Below are 18,605 nucleotides of genomic sequence, written 5' to 3'. Positions count from 1 at the left end.
TCAAAACGGACATTTTTATCATGCGTGCATGCTGTTTAAACGCTGTGGACGTCATTATTGTGTCATGTGATTGACATTTGCTTGTCGAGCAGTCTGAATACCCTGGTTTTTCTTCCTTTCCGGTGCATGTGTTATCAACTTGTAGTATAAACTTGCTTGCTATATTTAGTTCCCGTCTTGTGTTTTGCACTTGCAAACAAGCTGCACACTTGTTTCCTTTACTGGTACACAGTGCGTGCTCGTCTTATGAATACACCCGTTGTGCTTTATTGCATGCTGTGAATTAATCACGTCTAGTTTCCTGCAGTCAACGTACTGTGCTTATGTCGTTTAACAGATGCCTAATTGGAAATAAAAAGGGGTCAGGGTGTATGCAAATCAAATTCAGAAGGGGCACTTCTAAGTGGGATGGGTATTTACCATGAGTCGGAGTCAGAGTGGGTGGGGTAGAGGGAGTGCTCCTCTGATTCATTTTAGCTCGGAGTCTGTATATTCCAATGAATGTCTTGTGCATGTTGTTTCAAGGTGAAAGATAGTATGATATGAAAAGGACAAGTGGGATAAAAGTGGTGAAACAGGGATAGATGAGCTACATTTGTGTAATAGGAAACGTAATAGTACCCACTACCTAGTTATTCTCTTCTTATAGTAAGAAAGATACCATATTTTTTCAGCAATAAAATCCTCTTGTAATGCTTTTGTTCGTGAACACAATGGTTTCACCTTCTGTCAGAACTTGGAAGGGATCAAACGTGTGCCATCATGCATAAGCTTACAATGGGCCTTGCACTTGATCTAATCACTGGGTAATCCATTTAACAACAATAACTGTTTTTTTTTAGCATAATTCAGTATTGAAGATTGTTATTACCTCCGCCACTGAAGGTGGATGGAGGTTATGTTTTCACCCCTGTCTGTCTGTCTGTCTGTCTGTCTGTCTGTCTGTCAAGGGATCAAACGGTCTGTTTGTGAACAGGGTATCTGAAGAAGTTGTGGACGGGTTCGGACGAAACTTGGTGGAGAGATTGCATATGTGACAAGGAAGAATTGATTCAATTTTGATGAAGATTTGAATCCGGATCCGGATCAGATAATTTTTTAAGTGATTCTTCATCATTAAGTGATGGGGCTAAAACCAATATATAGCACAATATCTCAAAAGGTTATTGACGAATTTGGATGAAACTTGGTGAGCAGGTTGGGTATGTGACAATGAAGAATTGATTCGATTTTGGTGAAGATCTGAATATGGATTCAAATACGAGAATTTTTTTTTTTAAAGTGATTCTTCACCATTGAGAGATCGGTTTAAAAGTTATATGTATATATATATATATATATATATATATATATGTATGTATGTATGTATGTATATATATATATATATATATATATATATATATATATATATATATATATATATATATATATATATATATATATATATATATGTATGTATGTATGTATGTATATATATATATATATATATATATATATATATATATATATATATATATATATATATATATTGTTGCGGATATGAGGATTGCATTTTTTTGATTGTGTTGTATTGGAAATTGTTATGAATTATTCCTTGAGTCTGGCCCCTCCTGCCTCCAGTGTTGTGTAAAGGTCAAAGGGCGTCCCGGTAGTTAATTCCATAAAAGCACACATTGAAGGACACGATAAAACCCTTGTTCAGTAGTTTATATCCTTATTATGTGTTTTAGATTAAGGCCTTGTCTTCCATTAAAATGACACTCCATTGCACCAAGTGAAATAGATAGATTCCCTTCATTCCCATTCCCAAAACCTCCATTTCCCCTTTCGTCATGGCCAAGCCTCAATTTGCAATTACATCCCATCCAAAGCCGCCATTGAACATGTGCTCGGGTTGGGGAAGAAAGGCGTGCCCGCCCGTCGTCATCAAGGGCGGAGCCAGAGGGTCGCGCGACCAACCAGGGCCGAGGTGAGCACACCGATGGGTGTGTCCTGAAGGCCGGCGGCTTAATCGCCGGAGGCGATAAAAAAGCGCGCGCGCAAGAGTGACCAGGGCTGAGCTGCGTGGTGAGGTCCATGAAAAGAGCTGAGCTGCGTGGTGAGGTCCATGAAAAGAGCTGAGTCGTCAGAGGAAAGCGGAGTTGTAAGGTCCAAGAGAGAGCTGCGTAGTGAGGTCCCTGACAAAGAGAGGTCCGTAACAAGAGTGGCGGTTGCCTCCACAGCAGCTTGAGCCACCGAAACTGCATCTACAGCAGCTCGAGCCACCGAAACTGCAGCCACAGCAGCGTGGGGCCTGGACGGCAGTTTGGAGCAGGGCCGCGAAGGAACGGCGGCTGCCCAACGAGCCGATCGTGCTGCAGGACCAGTTGGACCTCCCTATCCCGCCAGCCATCCACCTGCCATCCCTATCATCATTCCCTGTGTAAGTGTGTTCATAGTCTGTCTTTTGTCTTGTCCCTGGGAATAAGTTAAGCCTGTTAGGTAAGCTAGTAATTTTCACTGTGTCACCTGCTTTTTCATGTCCCCTACACCAAACCGTGACTCCTCCCTTTTGCTTGTGTGTGTAAATAATAAATCCCGTTACTCTTCTGTACGTCTTCTTCTTCCTCTTTGCATTCGGTCGCTTTAGAGTTTTCCATATTGAATATCTGTGGCGCGATACGGCCAACGTTCGAGTGAATCGGGTGAATCGGGGAAACTGTTAGGTTGCGGGGCCTCCGCTCGGCAAACATACCATCCTTAACCGCGAACCGTAACAATATATATATATATATATATATATATATATATATATATATATATATATATATATATATATATATATATATATATATATATATATATACTACTGTGTTCAAAAAGTATCCGACCTTTATTTTTCGTGCGTAAAAAAAAAAGAAGCTAGGGAGGCGTTGATTGGTGCACGTATGTAGGCGATCCTAATGCGCACGCGTGAATTTTTTCCCACCTGCAGAAGCTGTCATTCGACGGCAGACCGCCGATGAGTGAGGACATGTAAGTGAGCGCCGTCGGATTTTCGTTTTTGACAAAATGATGGAAAAACATGAACAACGCTACTGCATCAAATTTTGTGTAAAGCTTGGCGATTCCCAAGTGGAAACGATCCGCAAGATTCAACACCGTTCATTCCATTAGGAAGGAGGATTTGGGCTTCAGGAGAATCTCAGCGAAGTTCGTACCAAAGCTGCTAACGATTGAGCAGAAGCAACTCCGTTTGGAGATCGCACAGGACATGCTGGAGACTGTGAACAGCGATCCCAGCTTCCTCAACACAGTGATCACTGGCGATGAGTCCTGGGTTTATGGGTACGACCCAGAAACCAAGTTGCAGTTATCACAATGGAAGCATCCAACATCCCCGAGGCCAAAAAACACAAAATTTGATGCAGTAGCGTTGTTCAAGTTTTTCCGTCATTTTGTCAAAAACGAAAATCCGACGGCGCTCGCTTACATGTCCTCGCTCATCGGCGGTCTGCCGTCGAATGACAGCTTCTGCAGGTGGGAAAAAATTCACGCGTGCGCATTAGGATCGCCTACATACGTGCACCATTCAACGCCTCCCTAGCTTCTTTTTTTTTCGCACGAAAAATAAAGGTCGGATACTTTTTGAACACACTACGTATATATATATATATATATATATATATATATATATATATATATATATATATATATATATATATATATATATATATATATATGACGAGAATAGAACCATGTTCCACACCTTGAGTTCAAGAGATAACAAGATTTAATGATGAACCAATATCACAGCGCTGTGGAGGGTGTAAGAGTCATACCATTCACAAATGAACAGCATGGCCACATACACTCCTGAGTTCCTTACAGAAAGAACTTCCTTATATACTTGCAGAGTGTGATAAAAATCTCCGCTAATTTTGGCAAGTTTCAGCAGTATAATACACAATGGGGGAAACGTTGACCAGTACCCCCACCCTTGTCCTATCTTATTTGGCATGAGCAAAGGGCAAGATGCGGGAGGGAGAAAGAGCACCGTGACATTCTCAAAACTTATCTTCCATGTTGGCTTTTGGTCAAGGACAGACAGACGCGTTTTCACTAGGGGGTCTAACGGAGCAAGCGGTTTCACTATCTTTCTACATTTTTTGGCACAGTTGGACAATAAAACATAGTTCAAAACAAGAGGGAACATAGTAAGCTTAATCCTTTTCACAAAGCAACCATTATTAAATGCAAACCACAATTACATAAGGCACAATAAAAGGCATGATCTCGACATTCCCCCATTTGGTCTCTACGAGACTACGTATCACAGAGACCAGGCCACATCGGCTTTATTTGCAAAGCAAAAGAGTATAGTGTTATATGTGGCCACATCGGGCTTTATTGAGTGTTGTATGTGTGTCCTCCAAGGGCATGCCACGCACATAAAGTACCTTGCATGCATGTTTGAAAGGTGTCATGTTGTGCGTGTTTGGAACATGAAGGCTCAGAACATGAAAGTCCATTAACGTTTCGGATCCACAACGAAGGCGTCTGGTCCAGATGAGGTTCTGCTCCGCCAGGGGGCCAACAACCTCCCCTGCGGAACTTGCTCCCCCCACCCTTTGCAGATGCGGTCCTTGCAGATCTTCGAAGTTAATCAACGATCATGCCCATGAGATCTCTCACGTGCTGCTGTTCTGGGGAATACATAATGTTGTCAGTATCTTGTGTCTCATGTTCCTGGTCAGGGTACAGAGCGTTAAAATCCGAATCACTTGAAGCAAAGAGATCCGAAACATTTGAAGCAAAGAGAGGGACTTCCTTTATGTCTAAGTCTCCCATGGACGCCTGGTCGGCTTGCGGGTCTAGGATATCCATGTCGGGTCCCTCGACTGCCAGACCCAGCGTCGCAATCAGATCCATAGTTGGGTCGGAAGGGGGTGTACAGCTGTGAGCTTGTAATACATGAGGCGTTAGCCAGTACACGCAAGGGGTTTACCACACAAGTATCACAGCCATCACAAACATCAATACAATCTTCTGAAGCGCCGGTCACATCTGCCTTGTTGTAGGACCCATTCAGGTCGACGGCCTCTGTGGTCAAGATCATGGTCTTCCGACGGCGGTTTCTTCATCGTCCATCCTGAAAAATACTTTCTTACACACACCATGATCAAATTCCTAGCCCCCCGTCCCACCAATTGGCATTTATTTACCTTATCTCTCAGATGGTTGGCTTATTCATAGCCGCATTTCCTGTGTCGTGTCTGGAAATTCAAATGCCATATTTACTTTCACCAATTTCCGAAAATACCTTCCTTTTAATCATCTTCCCTACATCTAATAATACATGATTTACCAACCATTTCCCCCCCAACCATAATCGGTCAATGGAAATAATCGGTATTCTCCCCTTCAAAATTTCACTGTTATCCTATCAATACCTGGACATTTTTTTTTCCTTCTTTCCTAGATACGCGAATTTCACACCAGTATATACCCACTGGAAAAATTATCTGAAAAATAACGAAATCGTCTCCAAGTTCTCTAGCTAATCTCCATCCGCAATCACCAACTTTACCCTCCTATGCATTTTGCCTTAGGTTTTAGAACCTAGAGTCTACCAAAACAACAACAACTAGCCTCCCAAAGCCATTTCCCTGCAAGAGCGGGGGTTAGCCTTGCGGTCCCCATGACAATCTTCTTCATTTTGCTCTATCACGTCCCTTTGAGCAATAATTCAATTGATGTGATTCCCACATACCTGGTGGAGTTTGTTCACCTGGTCTGCAGAGCCGTGATCCAATCTTCACCAGCCCCCAATCACCTCCTCGATTGGGGTCATTCTGCATGTAGCAATCTAACGCAACATTATTAAACGAAATTCACAACTTTACATTCATTGGTCCCCCCCAGTGCAAGCCAACCCCTTGTATCACCTTCTTATCTCAAAAACAACAGTCCATAACTAACCACTTTCCTTTATTTCCTGTCTTTTCCATTAACATTTTACAACCTTTTCCTCTACTTCCTCAACAATTCCTAACAAAGTCACCTGTCATTGACAAATAATCCATCTGAGTCGACTTTCCAATCCAATCATCTTTGCACTTTCTACGACCTTCTTCACACTTCCTCCCAAACCTTTCCTTCAGACACAACCCACATGAGTTATGAATACAATTTCCCCTTTCAGGCGCGTGTCTAGCCACTCACAAAGTGTCCACAAGACAATGTCACCATATTTCACACCTCGGACCAGCCTGGGGTCCATCGAGAGATGCATCCTCAGGTTAAAATCACCTCAGCTCTTGAGAGCTCAATTTTGTTCCATGGCCTATTCTGACCCATCTTGGCCCACCACGGCCCACCACCACCTCTACCTTCTGCCAAGCAAGAGGCAGGAGCATTTTGCTGCACAACACTCCTTCTTCCCTCTGCCCACCATAATTGGCAGACAGACAATGGCGAGCCACAAGCCCCAACCCTACAAGGCTCCAGCTCCCATCCAAAGGACACAAACTCCCTCAGACTGGCATAATCTCTTTGCCAGCTTATGTACGAACCAAGATTGCAAACAAATAGTTTTCCAAACAAAACTCAGTTGTCACCCTATTGCACCATATTGGCAGAATTCACTTCAGCTCTCTACCACTCTTGTGTCGAGTGGTGCCCAAAATGACATTGCACGAACCCTTTCAATACCTGTTTAAACCTACTGCCATTTAACGATGCTTCCCAGACGACGGTTCCCCATACACTATTCTGGCACAAAATTGTTGCATCCCACAGATGCCACGATTATTTGAACAAACTCATTTTCCTAATCCACCTTTTCAATTTTCATTTCAATTTAAAGTTAATCCAATGTCCTCTAATACCTCTCTTAGCATCCCATGCACCTGTTGCAGACACCTGTTTTAGCCTCTGGCCCAATAGCTGCCCAATAAACAAATAATAAAAAGAAAATAACCTGATCTATTTATTGAAATAGACCTAATTCTCATGTTGGTCAATTTTTTCACCCACTGTGACTCTCGCGTCAATCCTGCCATTCCCAACCACATTTCCAGCGAGGATGACGTCACTATTTCACACCTTTCCTCCCTTGAACAGCGGGAGTCCTCCATGAGATGCATTCCGATGTAAATCACTTCAAAGTACCCGAATAGCCCTCCCTGGAATCGCACCTTTAACATTACCGGCACCGCCCTTTCTTGGTTCAAATCCTACCTCTGACAGACACAAATCCACTGCTCAACTCTATCCTGACGGACTGCATCACTGAAATAAATCCTGGCTTCAAATCAACTTTCTCAAACTTAACTATGATAAATCTGAAATAATCGCATCATCTTCCTTCGAACTCAGAGCACACCGACCAGTATACATCAAACATTGGATTCATATTTCCACAGACCTCCACCACTCTGTTAAATCCTAAACATGCCCAATGGGCAATCCCCTCTGCTCAGGGCTGCAAAATGCTGGATTCTAACCTTCCCAAACACAGCTCTTGTCCGCCAGGCTGTAAATTCAAAGCATTTTCAGTCCCCCTTTTTCCCATACACTAGCCAGTGTAAGTCAGCCAAACATAAACAAAGAGGTTCCAGCGAGCTGTGACCTCCATAACTCTAAACAACTCCACTGGCACTTTTTAAAACAAACTTTCCCAGTCACTTACTAAAATAAAGTGCAGCTCTTGTCCGTAGATATACGTTAACCAAGGTTACATGAGACTTGACAACAATAGTACTGCCCCGTGGAGCAAGGCATCAGAGACGACTCCCCTCCACCTTGACTTACCCCAGGTAGAATTTGGCTACCTACAGAGAAAGTACCTGCACAACACATTTACAAACCAATTCGTCCCCTCGTATTAGGGGACATCACAAATGTTCCACCACAATTCACAGCAGGTGACCACCCACCTGCCTTCTGTCGAAGTCCAGTTCAATTTTCTGAGTTTCCATTCACAGACAGACAGACAGACGAACCCCCAACGTACTAACAGGATGGGCTCACAGAGGCCATTCCATTCAAATCTGTAGGCTGCCACGATTCTTCCCGCCAGGACACACCATCATAGTCACCATAGTCACACGACATGTCAGCAGACACAGTGAATGACATTCGACACCATAACAGATACCGCAGACACTGCTTCTCCTTGATCCATATCTGCAGACGCAGTCAGACACACCCAGTCGGACAGACAGACTGGCTCCTCATTACAACTGCAAACATCCGAAATGACAACAGCTAACACCAAATATTTATTGTCCCCCTTTCAGGGAAGTCAAATCAACCACCATTAAAGCACAAAACAGAAAACGACCATATACTCAGAGTATATACCATATACTCAGAGTGAGACCCGAAAATCAAGCAGACAGACCGACAATCGAACCTGTCTTTCGACACTGCCGAACGACAAGTCTGCAGACACTGAGGGAGTGACTTTCGACCCCCAGTAAACACCGCGGACACCGCTTTGGTCCGCACCTGCAACTCCATCACGCGCCTCCAACTTCTTTTTCGGCGCATCGATCAACACAAATGTACCGACGCATCTTATATTCTACACATTGCTATCCAACCTTTCGCCACAGTCCCATCACAAACAATGTATCTCTCGCGGCATGCATGGCAGGAATCACACTCGCATTGCACCAACATGGAATTCAAGCACATTCCATAACTGCGAAAATATTGTGCTGGACAAGACATTATTATCATTGACTTGCGCTTTCACACGCATGGCAAAGTCCACGGATGTACAAAGTCGAAGTGCCCTCTCCCTTAATTGATCCACACTGCACCTCGGCACACATCCTCAGATAATTAAATACATGTTTTAATCCAAGCGTGCATCCTCGCACCCGCTCCACCAGTCATGTACACTCAGCACCTATAAATGGCACACGCCAGCATCACATGTCATTCTTGCCTTCATTCAACGCATTCTGCCATCCCAAGTCGGCCAAATACAAGCCCCGGCCAGGCCGTTGAATAAACACCCAGTCGGTTGACAGCCTATCATTTTTGACTTTTACTCCCATTCTCCCTTGCTACATCTGGAGAGCCGTTAATGTGGGGATGTAATTGAACACTTGTTTTAAAGCCCTGTCTACACATGCTCTCCATAACATACTCATTATTCCCTGCCAATTTTCCCCAGCAGACTGAGTCCCACATGGCATCTCAAAATCTAAACTGATACCTTTTATTTCTTCCTAAATGTACTCAATTAATTTTTCACCTCCACAACATATAAATAATGTCATTCCAAAGTACTCATCCGGATTGCCCAACGCCTGCAGGCAATTTGGGGAACCCCTTGTCAATCAATGACACACATCAATGACACACACACAATAAACACAAATACACGCTGCAATGACAGATCATTCATTCCCTTATACACACATACCATGTGACTGACCCTTCATTCTCCATACAATACAGTATAAATTCATGCACACTCATGCACACTCCAATCCTACCTACCTGTGAACTTACCTGGCCCCTTGCTGTGATGTGAGCCTATAACATACATGTGCTCACTCCAACACATCACTTCAAGCTACCTCATCACTCGCATTGTTCACACACACGAATGCGTCCCCTGCTTGTGCACAGCATGGTCCGCATTCCTGTCTCGATTCTGTCCCACCTCGCTGTTCCCCGCGAGGCAGCTACTCCGTTGCCCCGGCAACCTGCCTGCATGTCTCGGCTCGCGTGTTCACAGCTGGATTCCACACACCTCGTACATTATAATCCTCTCTGTTTTATTTCTCCAGATCTAACCTCATCTCTTGTCCAGAAAGAGCTAATACTTGACCTACCTATAGCATATTGTCAGAACTCCTTCCTTTGGGTAAAAACTGCACCGGATGTGCATGCCTTAAATCCTGAGACAGGACAAAGAAGGCCTTGAGGGGGGGGGGGGGGGGTTTATCAGATACACACATCCAGTGCGTAGCTTACCTTAAAATACTCATCGTCCTACCTTCCTTGGGCTAGTCCCTCCAGCGGGTCGAAGATCGGGCCGCCCCCCGATCTGTAATACCCTTCTCTTATCACAGTACTCACGCCGGAGTATTCTTAACACCAATATCTATTACCCATTCTTATCCTTATTCTTCCATATCCTTATAAAGGTGCAACCCCCCGATGTGGCTGGTTGCATCATTTTCTTACCTGGCTCATTTTAATCCTTTATTCGCCTGACTCGGCCACCCGAATGCGTCGAATACACGCACTCCGTCTCCAGAACTCAAATCATTCTAGTTTACTTCAGATTGAGTATTACTCCGACATACCTTAATCTCCCTTAAGATATTTAATTAACGTGCACGGAACATTTTCCCGTCCATGCGCCCAGGCGATCGCTCCCAGCGCACGGCAGCACGACCCCCATTTGCAAGAAGCAGCTCGTGATGCGTACAAGGCGCAAGGAAGCGCCCCGAGGCCATCCACCGAAAAATCCTGCCTTTTAGTTTACCGCGCCGATATTTCCCTCATCCGGTCCTCCCGCGGCGCTAACTCGCGGTCAATGCTTGTATAGCGCTTCTAACTTGTCTAACTTATCACCCATGCCAGGGCTTTCCTAAAGGGGTTCTCCCTTCTTAACTTAGCTTAACACTTATCCTGGCCATCCTCCTTGGGTCCCCTCCGTTAGTCCGCAGCCAATACTTTCTCTGGTTACTATCAACCCCATCAACTCCATCTTGTCTCTAGACTGCCCTGCCTGGGAAGTTCTTGGCTTTATCAAGAAGTCCCCCCTTTTTGCTAACTGACCCCCATTTCTTGGTTCATCAATAGACAACTTGTTACCCGAGCCAAATAGGCCTGTACTTACACACCAGATTCCAATTTGTTCGTGATCCAAGCACGGAACGACGAAATGGAAGACAGACAGCCTGAGTGAGTGAACGGAGCTCAATTTGGAAAGACCCCTCAGTATGAAAACTCACGTTAATCGAATCAGTGCTGGCCAGCCTCTCCGCTGAGTCCCCACAGGGTCTGCCTCCCAAATATCGCTCAGAGTCGGATCCCACTTCTGACACCAAAATGACGAGAATAGAACCATGTTCCACACCTTGAGTTCAAGAGATAACAAGATTTAATGATGAACCAATATCACAGCGCTGTGGAGGGTGTAAGAGTCATACCATTCACAAATGAACAGCATGGCCACATACACTCCTGAGTTCCTTACAGAAAGAACTTCCTTATATACTTGCAGAGTGTGATAAAAATCTCCGCTAATTTTGGCAAGTTTCAGCAGTATAATACACAATGGGGGAAACGTTGACCAGTACCCCCACCCTTGTCCTATCTTCTTTGGCATGAGCAAAGGGCAAGATGAGGGAGGGAGAAAGAGCACCGTGACATTCTCAAAACTTATCTTCCATGTTGGCTTTTGGTCAAGGACAGACAGACGCGTTTTCACTAGGGGGTCTAACGGAGCAAGCGGTTTCACTATCTTTCTACATTTTTTGGCACAGTTGGACAATAAAACATAGTTCAAAACAAGAGGGAACATAGTAAGCTTAATCCTTTTCACAAAGCAACCATTATTAAATGCAAACCACAATTACATAAGGCACAATAAAAGGCATGATCTCGACATATATATATATATATACACACACACACAGACTTGTCATTTAATATGGAATATTTTTTTTGTGGGGGTGAACTTACTTTTCAAGATGACTTTGAACCAAAAGTTCATTGGAATTATGTTGAAATTATTCTAGATTTTCTTAATGTGACCTTTAAAAGAAACAAAAACCACATTTGACATTTCGAAGCAAATAAATTGATCCTCGAAAGTGATGTAAACTGATATCGAACTCAATTCATGGACAGTACTGTGTTAAACTTCTGTACGTTTTCCAGAAGTATCTCTTTATTTTGCACATTAGCCAAAAAAATTTCAATAAAAACAAAAGCTAAATTATGACTGGGATTACGGACAGTAAAATTACAGTTCAGTACTTCGTGTAACCCCAACGAGCATTCAGGAGAGCACGTACACGTCGAGGCATGCTGTTCACGAGATTTGCCAAGGTTTGGACAGGAATCGCTTGCCATGCAGTGACAATAGTCTGCTGCAATTCACGCACAGAGGTCGGCTGCTGGTCCAAGTTGTCGATTTGACGCGTTAATTCTGCCCACAAGTTCTCGATCGGATTCATACCCGGGACATGGCAGGCCACTCCATATGCTCTACACCACGGTCAGCAAGAAAGTGTTGGATCATGCGAGCACGATGAGGCCGTGCATTGTCATCTTGGAAGACAAAGTTTCCTCGAAAGGCTGCACGAGCAAATGGAAGCAATGTTTCTTCCAGAATGACCCTGTACTTGAACTGGTTCAGGTTTCCATTCAGAACAACCAGGTCAGTTTTGCCCCCTGTATGAAAAGCAGCCCAAAGGGTCACCCCACCACCTCCAGCTTGGACTCTTGGCACTATACAATCTTCGTTGTAGGCTTCATGCACTTGTCTGTGCACTCGGACGCGGCCATCTTGATGATAGACCAGAAATCTAGACTCGTCACTGAAGGTCACGTGATTCCAGTGTCCTGGCTGCCATTGATGGTGCTCTCTGGCCCACTGCAATCGGCGCTGGCTGTGTTGTCTGGTCAGGCATGGCTTTCTCAGGGGACGCCTGGCATGATAGCCTGCTTGAACCAGTCGTTGGTTGACTAGCCTTCTGGATACAGGCACATTTGTCAGTTGCTGCCACTCAGCCCTAAGCTGATTAGCTGACTTGGTACGGCCATTGCAGACTAACCGGTGCAGCCTCCGATCATCTCTCCTTGTGGTTCTGCGTGGACGTCCTGGCCTCGGTATTGGAGAAGGGACACCCCTCTGAGCATTTAGTTTCAGGATCTTTGACACCTGACCTTGAGTATGCCATACTGCTGAGCAATAGCACGCTGTTTCATGCCAGAATTTCGTAAAGCCACCACTCCATGACAAACAGCATTGTCAAGTTGACAGACCATCTCCAGAGGAAGCGTCAATAACTTTTGTAGGTGTGCAGCAGTTGTTTTCCACTAATACAGAACGCAACAACCCTTATATACCCGATTGTGAAGCCAATTGTCAAATGTACCTGTCCTTACATTTTGTCACACCACCTGTGTGAATGGTGTTGGTGTTGGTGTCCTGTTTTCTGAGGAGTTTGTAGACAGTGTGGTGAGTGTGACTAGAGTGAGTGATAGGTTGATGATGGTGAAAATGATGATTGGAAAGCTCTTGGTGAACGTCATCTCGGCATATGCTCCGCAGGTTGGTCGAAGCGATGAAGAGAAGGACAAGTTCTGGTGTGCGATAGAGAAGCTGATGGAAAACGTGAAAGATGAGGAAGTTGTTGTGGTAGGAGGAGACCTAAATGGACATGTGGGAAGGAGTATGGATGGTTTTGACGGAGTTCATGGGGGTTACGGATATGGTGTGAGAAATGGAGATGGTGAAAGGATTTTGGAGTTTGCTGATGGAGCTGATTTGTTGATTTGTAATACTCAGTTCCAGAAAGAGGATAATAAGCTTGTTACATACACGTCAGGTGGGTCGACGATAACCGTTGACTACCTGATGGTGCGTAGGCGAGATAGGGGGCACCTCCGAGACACAAAGGTGATCCCGGGGGGGGAGGCTGTTTCACAGCACCACTTGGTTGTCTGCGACGTAAGGGTGATAGGTGCGAGGAGAGCTCGGCGGGTGAAGTACCAACCGAGAATGAAGGTGTGGAGGTTGAAAGAGGTGACAGTAAGGGAGGCATTAAAAGAGAGGCTGAGTAGGGTCGAGGATGATGTGGTTGAGCTTGAAAGTGGTTGGATGTCAATGAAAGCTAGTCTGTTGGGAGCCGTTGGTGAGGTATGTGGATGGACAAAAGGACCACCGAGGCCCTTCGGAAACATGGTGGTGGGATGATGAAGTTGGAAAGAGGATTGACGAGAAGAGGAAGAAGTTCAAGGAGTGGCAGAAGGCGAAGGGTAAGGGAGCAGCAACAGCAGAGCATGAAAGTTATAAGGCAGCCAGGAAGGCTGCAAAGAAAGAGATAGCAAAGGCGCAGGAGGCATGTAGGAAAATGTTTGGAGAACGCTTGGATTTGGAAGAGGGTCAGAAAGCAGTATTCAGGATTGCAAAGCAGATAGCGAAAGAGAGGTGTGATGTGATGGGGGTGAGCTGCTTGAAGGATGAAGTGGGACAAATCGTTGTCGACCCAGATGGAATTAAAGGAAGATGGAAAAGATATATGGAAATGCTGTTGAATACAGAGAATGAATGGGATGGCAACATCGAGAGTAACCCAGTTTTAGGACCGGCAGAGAAGATAACTGAGAAGGAAGTTGAGGAAGCGATAAAAGCAATGAAGGGTAGAAAAGCGGGAGGGCCGACGGGAGTTGTGGGAGATATGTTGAAGGCAGCAGGAAGTTGGGGTGTGAAGAGAATGACAGAGATCTGTAATCTGGTGGTGAAAGAAGGCCGCATTCCAGTGGATTGGGAACTGAGTACCCTCGTCCCTCTTTACAAGGGGAAAGGTGACCCTCTGGAGTGTGGCTCGTACCGAGCGATAAAGTTATTGGAGCATGGAATGAAGGTATTGGAAAGGGTGTTGGAGAGGAGGATAAGGAAGAAAGTGAAGATCGACGAAATGCAGTTTGGATTTATGCCAGGAAGAGGAACGACAGATGTGCTTTTCATTGTGAGGCAGTTGCAGGAGAAGTACATGGAGAAGAGGAAGAAGTTGTTTCTTGGGTTTGTTGATCTGGAGAAAGCATTCGATCGGGTTCCACGCAAAGTATTGACATGGGCATTGAGGAAGTTAGGAGTGGAGGAATGGTTGATCAGAGTAGTGATGGCAATGTACAAAAGAGCGCGCACAGCTGTCAGGACGAAGGACGGGAACAGTGGTGAGTTTTAGGTGAAGGTGGGAGTGCATCAGGGGTCGGTACTAAGTCCACTAATATTTGTAGCTGTGATGGAGGTGCTGGCTCAGAACGTAAAGGAGGGTTTACCGTGGGAGTTGTTGTATGCAGATGATCTGGTGTTGATTGCGGAAAGTATGGATGGACTGAACGAAAAGATGAACACGTGGAAGGAATGTATGGAGACAAAAGGTCTGAAGGTGAATATCGGAAAGACGAAGGTGATGGCAAGTGGTAAAGCATGTGGTGAGGTGGAAAGAACTGGGAAGTGACCCTGTGCTGTGTGTAGGAAGGGTGTCGGAGTGAACTCCATTCAGTGTACAATGTGCGCTGAGTGGGTTCATCAAAAATGTCGTGGTCTGAGAGGGTCATTAACCAGTGTGGCAGCTACATTCAAATGTAAGGTGTGCACAGAGGGAGCTGCAGATGGAGGAAATGTTGAGTTCGATCTTGGAGACGGCGTGAAGCTGGAAGGTGTGAAAACATTTTGCTACCTCGGAGACATGCTGAATGGAGAAGGTGGATCAGACTCGGCAACGGTTGCTCGAGTGAGATGTGCATGGAAGAAGTTTCGGGAGTGGAGTGGCGTGCTGATGATGAGGGGAGTGTCGTTGAAACTGAAGGGAAAGGTGTATGCTGCATGTGCGAGAAGTGTTATGATTTATGGGAGCGAGGCATGGGTAATGAACGGAGAGCAGCAACGAAGGTTGGAAAGGGTGGAAATGCGAATGGTTCGACGGATGTGCGGAGTATCGTTGAGAGAGAGGAAGACAAATGATGAATTGCGAAAGATGATGGGAATAGAGCCTGTGATTGATGCTGTGAAGAGGAACAGGTTGAGATGGTTTGGTCATGTGTTGAGGAAGGATGAAAGTGACTGGTTGAGAAGAGTGATGGAAATGAATGTAGAAGGAAGTAGAAGACGGGGTAGACCGAGAAAGACTTGGCTAAAGATGGTGGAAGAAGAAATGCGGGCAAGGGGGTTAACAAGGAGAGATGCAGAAAATAGGGCAAAATGGAGAAGATTGTCATGGGGACCGCAAGGCTAACCCCCGCTCTCGCAGGGAAAATGGCCTTTAAAATGCATGTTGTTGTTTGTGATATAATCCTGTTATTGACTTCTTGCTGCGAAAGACAATCAGTGACATGGTTCTTTCAACAAAGACATCACCGAAGGGTAAAAGAAACTCACCAGATTGATATACTGAGTTCAGAAAGTAAACCCAAGTCAAGAAGAAAAAAAAATTCCATATTAAATGCCAAGTCTGTATATATATATATATATATATATATATATATATATATATATATATATATATATATATATATATATATATATATATATATATATATATATATATATAGAACATGATATTTCAAAACGTTGTGGACAAGTTATTACTAAATTTGGTGGACGAGTTGGTAAGGTGACAAGAACAAGCTGATTAGATTTTGGTTCAGGTCTGAATCCAGATCCTGCCTATCAGTGAGATACAAAACATAGACTGTTCAGCCTGGCAGAGGTATGCTCTACCGAGTAACGTTCTATTTCCTATATTGTTTTCATTATTATATTGTTGACATAATGGAAATTTCATTACAAAGATTAATTCCCATTTATAAATGCAGTGATCAGTGCTCTGCTTTGCTTTCTCATTGGATGCATGATCATCTCTTCTCAAATATCCACAAATGATTATCCATGAAATGCTGCATTGTTTTTTTGTAGCAATACTGTCACTTTGATGAAGTTGACGATATTTTTTTTATTGCAAGGTCAGAATGATTTAATGCGTGTGAACTGTGCAGTTTAAAAAAACAAAAAATAAAAACTGTGATGCTTGTAAAAAAATTTTTATATATATTTAAGCTCTGACTGTTAGGTTTGGTATGTGACAGCATGTCACTTGTTTTGCAGGAGAAGATTAGCAGAACCAGGCACCTCGGAGGACAAACCAGAGCCAAAGGAGGAAAAGGCAGTAAGTTTAGGTTTCCTACTGATGTTGGGTGTAAATGTAGATTGGTGTGTGGAATTATGTTGGTAAACCCCTGAATGACAAGTTCAATGATGTGCACATAGCAGGGGAAATCGATGGAAGCAAATTTGGGTTAAGGATGAACAGTGGTTCTCATTGGACACTAAATCTGGGTTCATACGGATAATCTTAAGTAACTAGTCCATACTAATTCCCAAGATTAAGTATTGGCATTCACATGAAAATGTTTATTACGAACTGGATGGCATTTTGCAAAATATTTGGCATGAGGATGTGTGGCGGTGGATCATGCTATTACGGTGTCCGCAAAAGCTTACTCAGAGAGAGAGTTATGCCAGACCAAATATTTGTGCCATGTTCATACACACTTCCTCAGAACTATTAATCCATGGTTCCGGTTGGATTAACAAGTCCGAGACCTATTAACTTACACACATACACACACACACACCTCTTAAAAACACTGGATTAACCTTTCTGTGTGAACAGACCTTGAGTTGTTTATGGAATAAGTAACGAGCAGAGAAATGGTGAGCAGCATCATATTTGTGGTACAGAAAGCTTTTCTTATTCCCGCAAGAAGTGTTGATGATGTATATTTGCTGCCCTGACACTTCCAGAGAGAAAGAAACATTTGCTAGATGTTAAAGTAAAACTGGAAATGAACTGATATTTAAACACACAATGGTGAGTGCATGCTGTAAAGTAATCACGTCCAGTTTCCTGCAGTCAACGTACTGCGTGCGCTTGGCCCGTATCATGGTTCACACAAATTAATTGATTAATGTGGAGTCAATGCAAAGCAATGTGCCAGCCTAAAAAGATGGCATTTTCCGGGCAGAATTGCAAGTAGTTTAGCACCATACAGTATTGTTTTGCCCACATAGAACTACACATCCCTCAAAGTCTCCCTCTATTTGTCCCTCAATCCTCCTGTTGGTGTGTTTCATCCCACCTTTCTGTTGTTCTTTTCGTCTTGATCCATTCTGTGCTCTAACTCTTCTATTAACCTTGACACTGTATTCAAAAACAAGTTTTGTGTATACAAAACGTTTTTAGGGTACTATTTTTTGTGTACATGTTCAAGACTCGTGGAAGAGCTAGAGCAGAATGGAAGGGAACACAAGTCAGGAGACGACAATGGTTCACGAGTGAGCGGTATTCATTGACAAAGGATGGACTGTGACCGAAACAGCCCGGACAGGCCAGGCCCGGAAATGTCAAAACGAAGGTTACTGACCTTGAAATGAGATAGAAAATAATGTATAATCAGTTATGAGGTTAGTTAGCTACACAATACCGAAAATTCGGTGAAAAATGAAATGAAAAAAATAAAAATAAAATAATAATAATAAATAAATAAAAAAGAAAAAAAAATGAAAAATCGAGCTCCGTGGGGCTAGACACATGACATTGGCCTAACCAAATATCGAAACCCCTGTCAGATTCCACCAAAAACCCTCGGAGAAGATGTAGCTAGAACTCTTACCCCCTAAAAAGACATCTTTTTTGGGCGTGGCTCCGCCCACAATGGGCGCAATACGCCCACTCTAGGCAGGACACAACTAGATCATGATATGAACCTCCCACCCAAGTTTCATCAAGATCGGATGATATCATCGGGTAGTTATGCTGCGGACAGACAGACACACAGACACACACAGACAG

General features: G+C 44.0%; 1 protein-coding gene across 5 annotated transcripts in view; it reads left to right on the top strand.

Annotated features, from left to right (window-relative positions):
- Positions 1-18,605, top strand: part of LOC137415994 (uncharacterized) — a 120,164-nt gene that overhangs the window by 50,876 nt on the left and 50,683 nt on the right. For all 5 annotated transcript variants that reach the window (XM_078784382.1, XM_078784384.1, XM_078784381.1 and 2 more), the window contains exon 9: positions 16,859-16,919. In XM_078784382.1, the coding sequence (XP_078640508.1) occupies positions 16,859-16,919 (61 nt within the window). The remainder of the gene's footprint in view (positions 1-16,858; positions 16,920-18,605) is intronic.

Source organism: Myxine glutinosa, chromosome 9 (genome assembly GCF_964187855.1).
Source record: "Myxine glutinosa chromosome 9, kmMyxGlut1.1, whole genome shotgun sequence".
Taxonomy (NCBI): domain Eukaryota; kingdom Metazoa; phylum Chordata; class Myxini; order Myxiniformes; family Myxinidae; genus Myxine; species Myxine glutinosa.
This window is presented reverse-complemented; position numbering and strand designations above follow the sequence as displayed.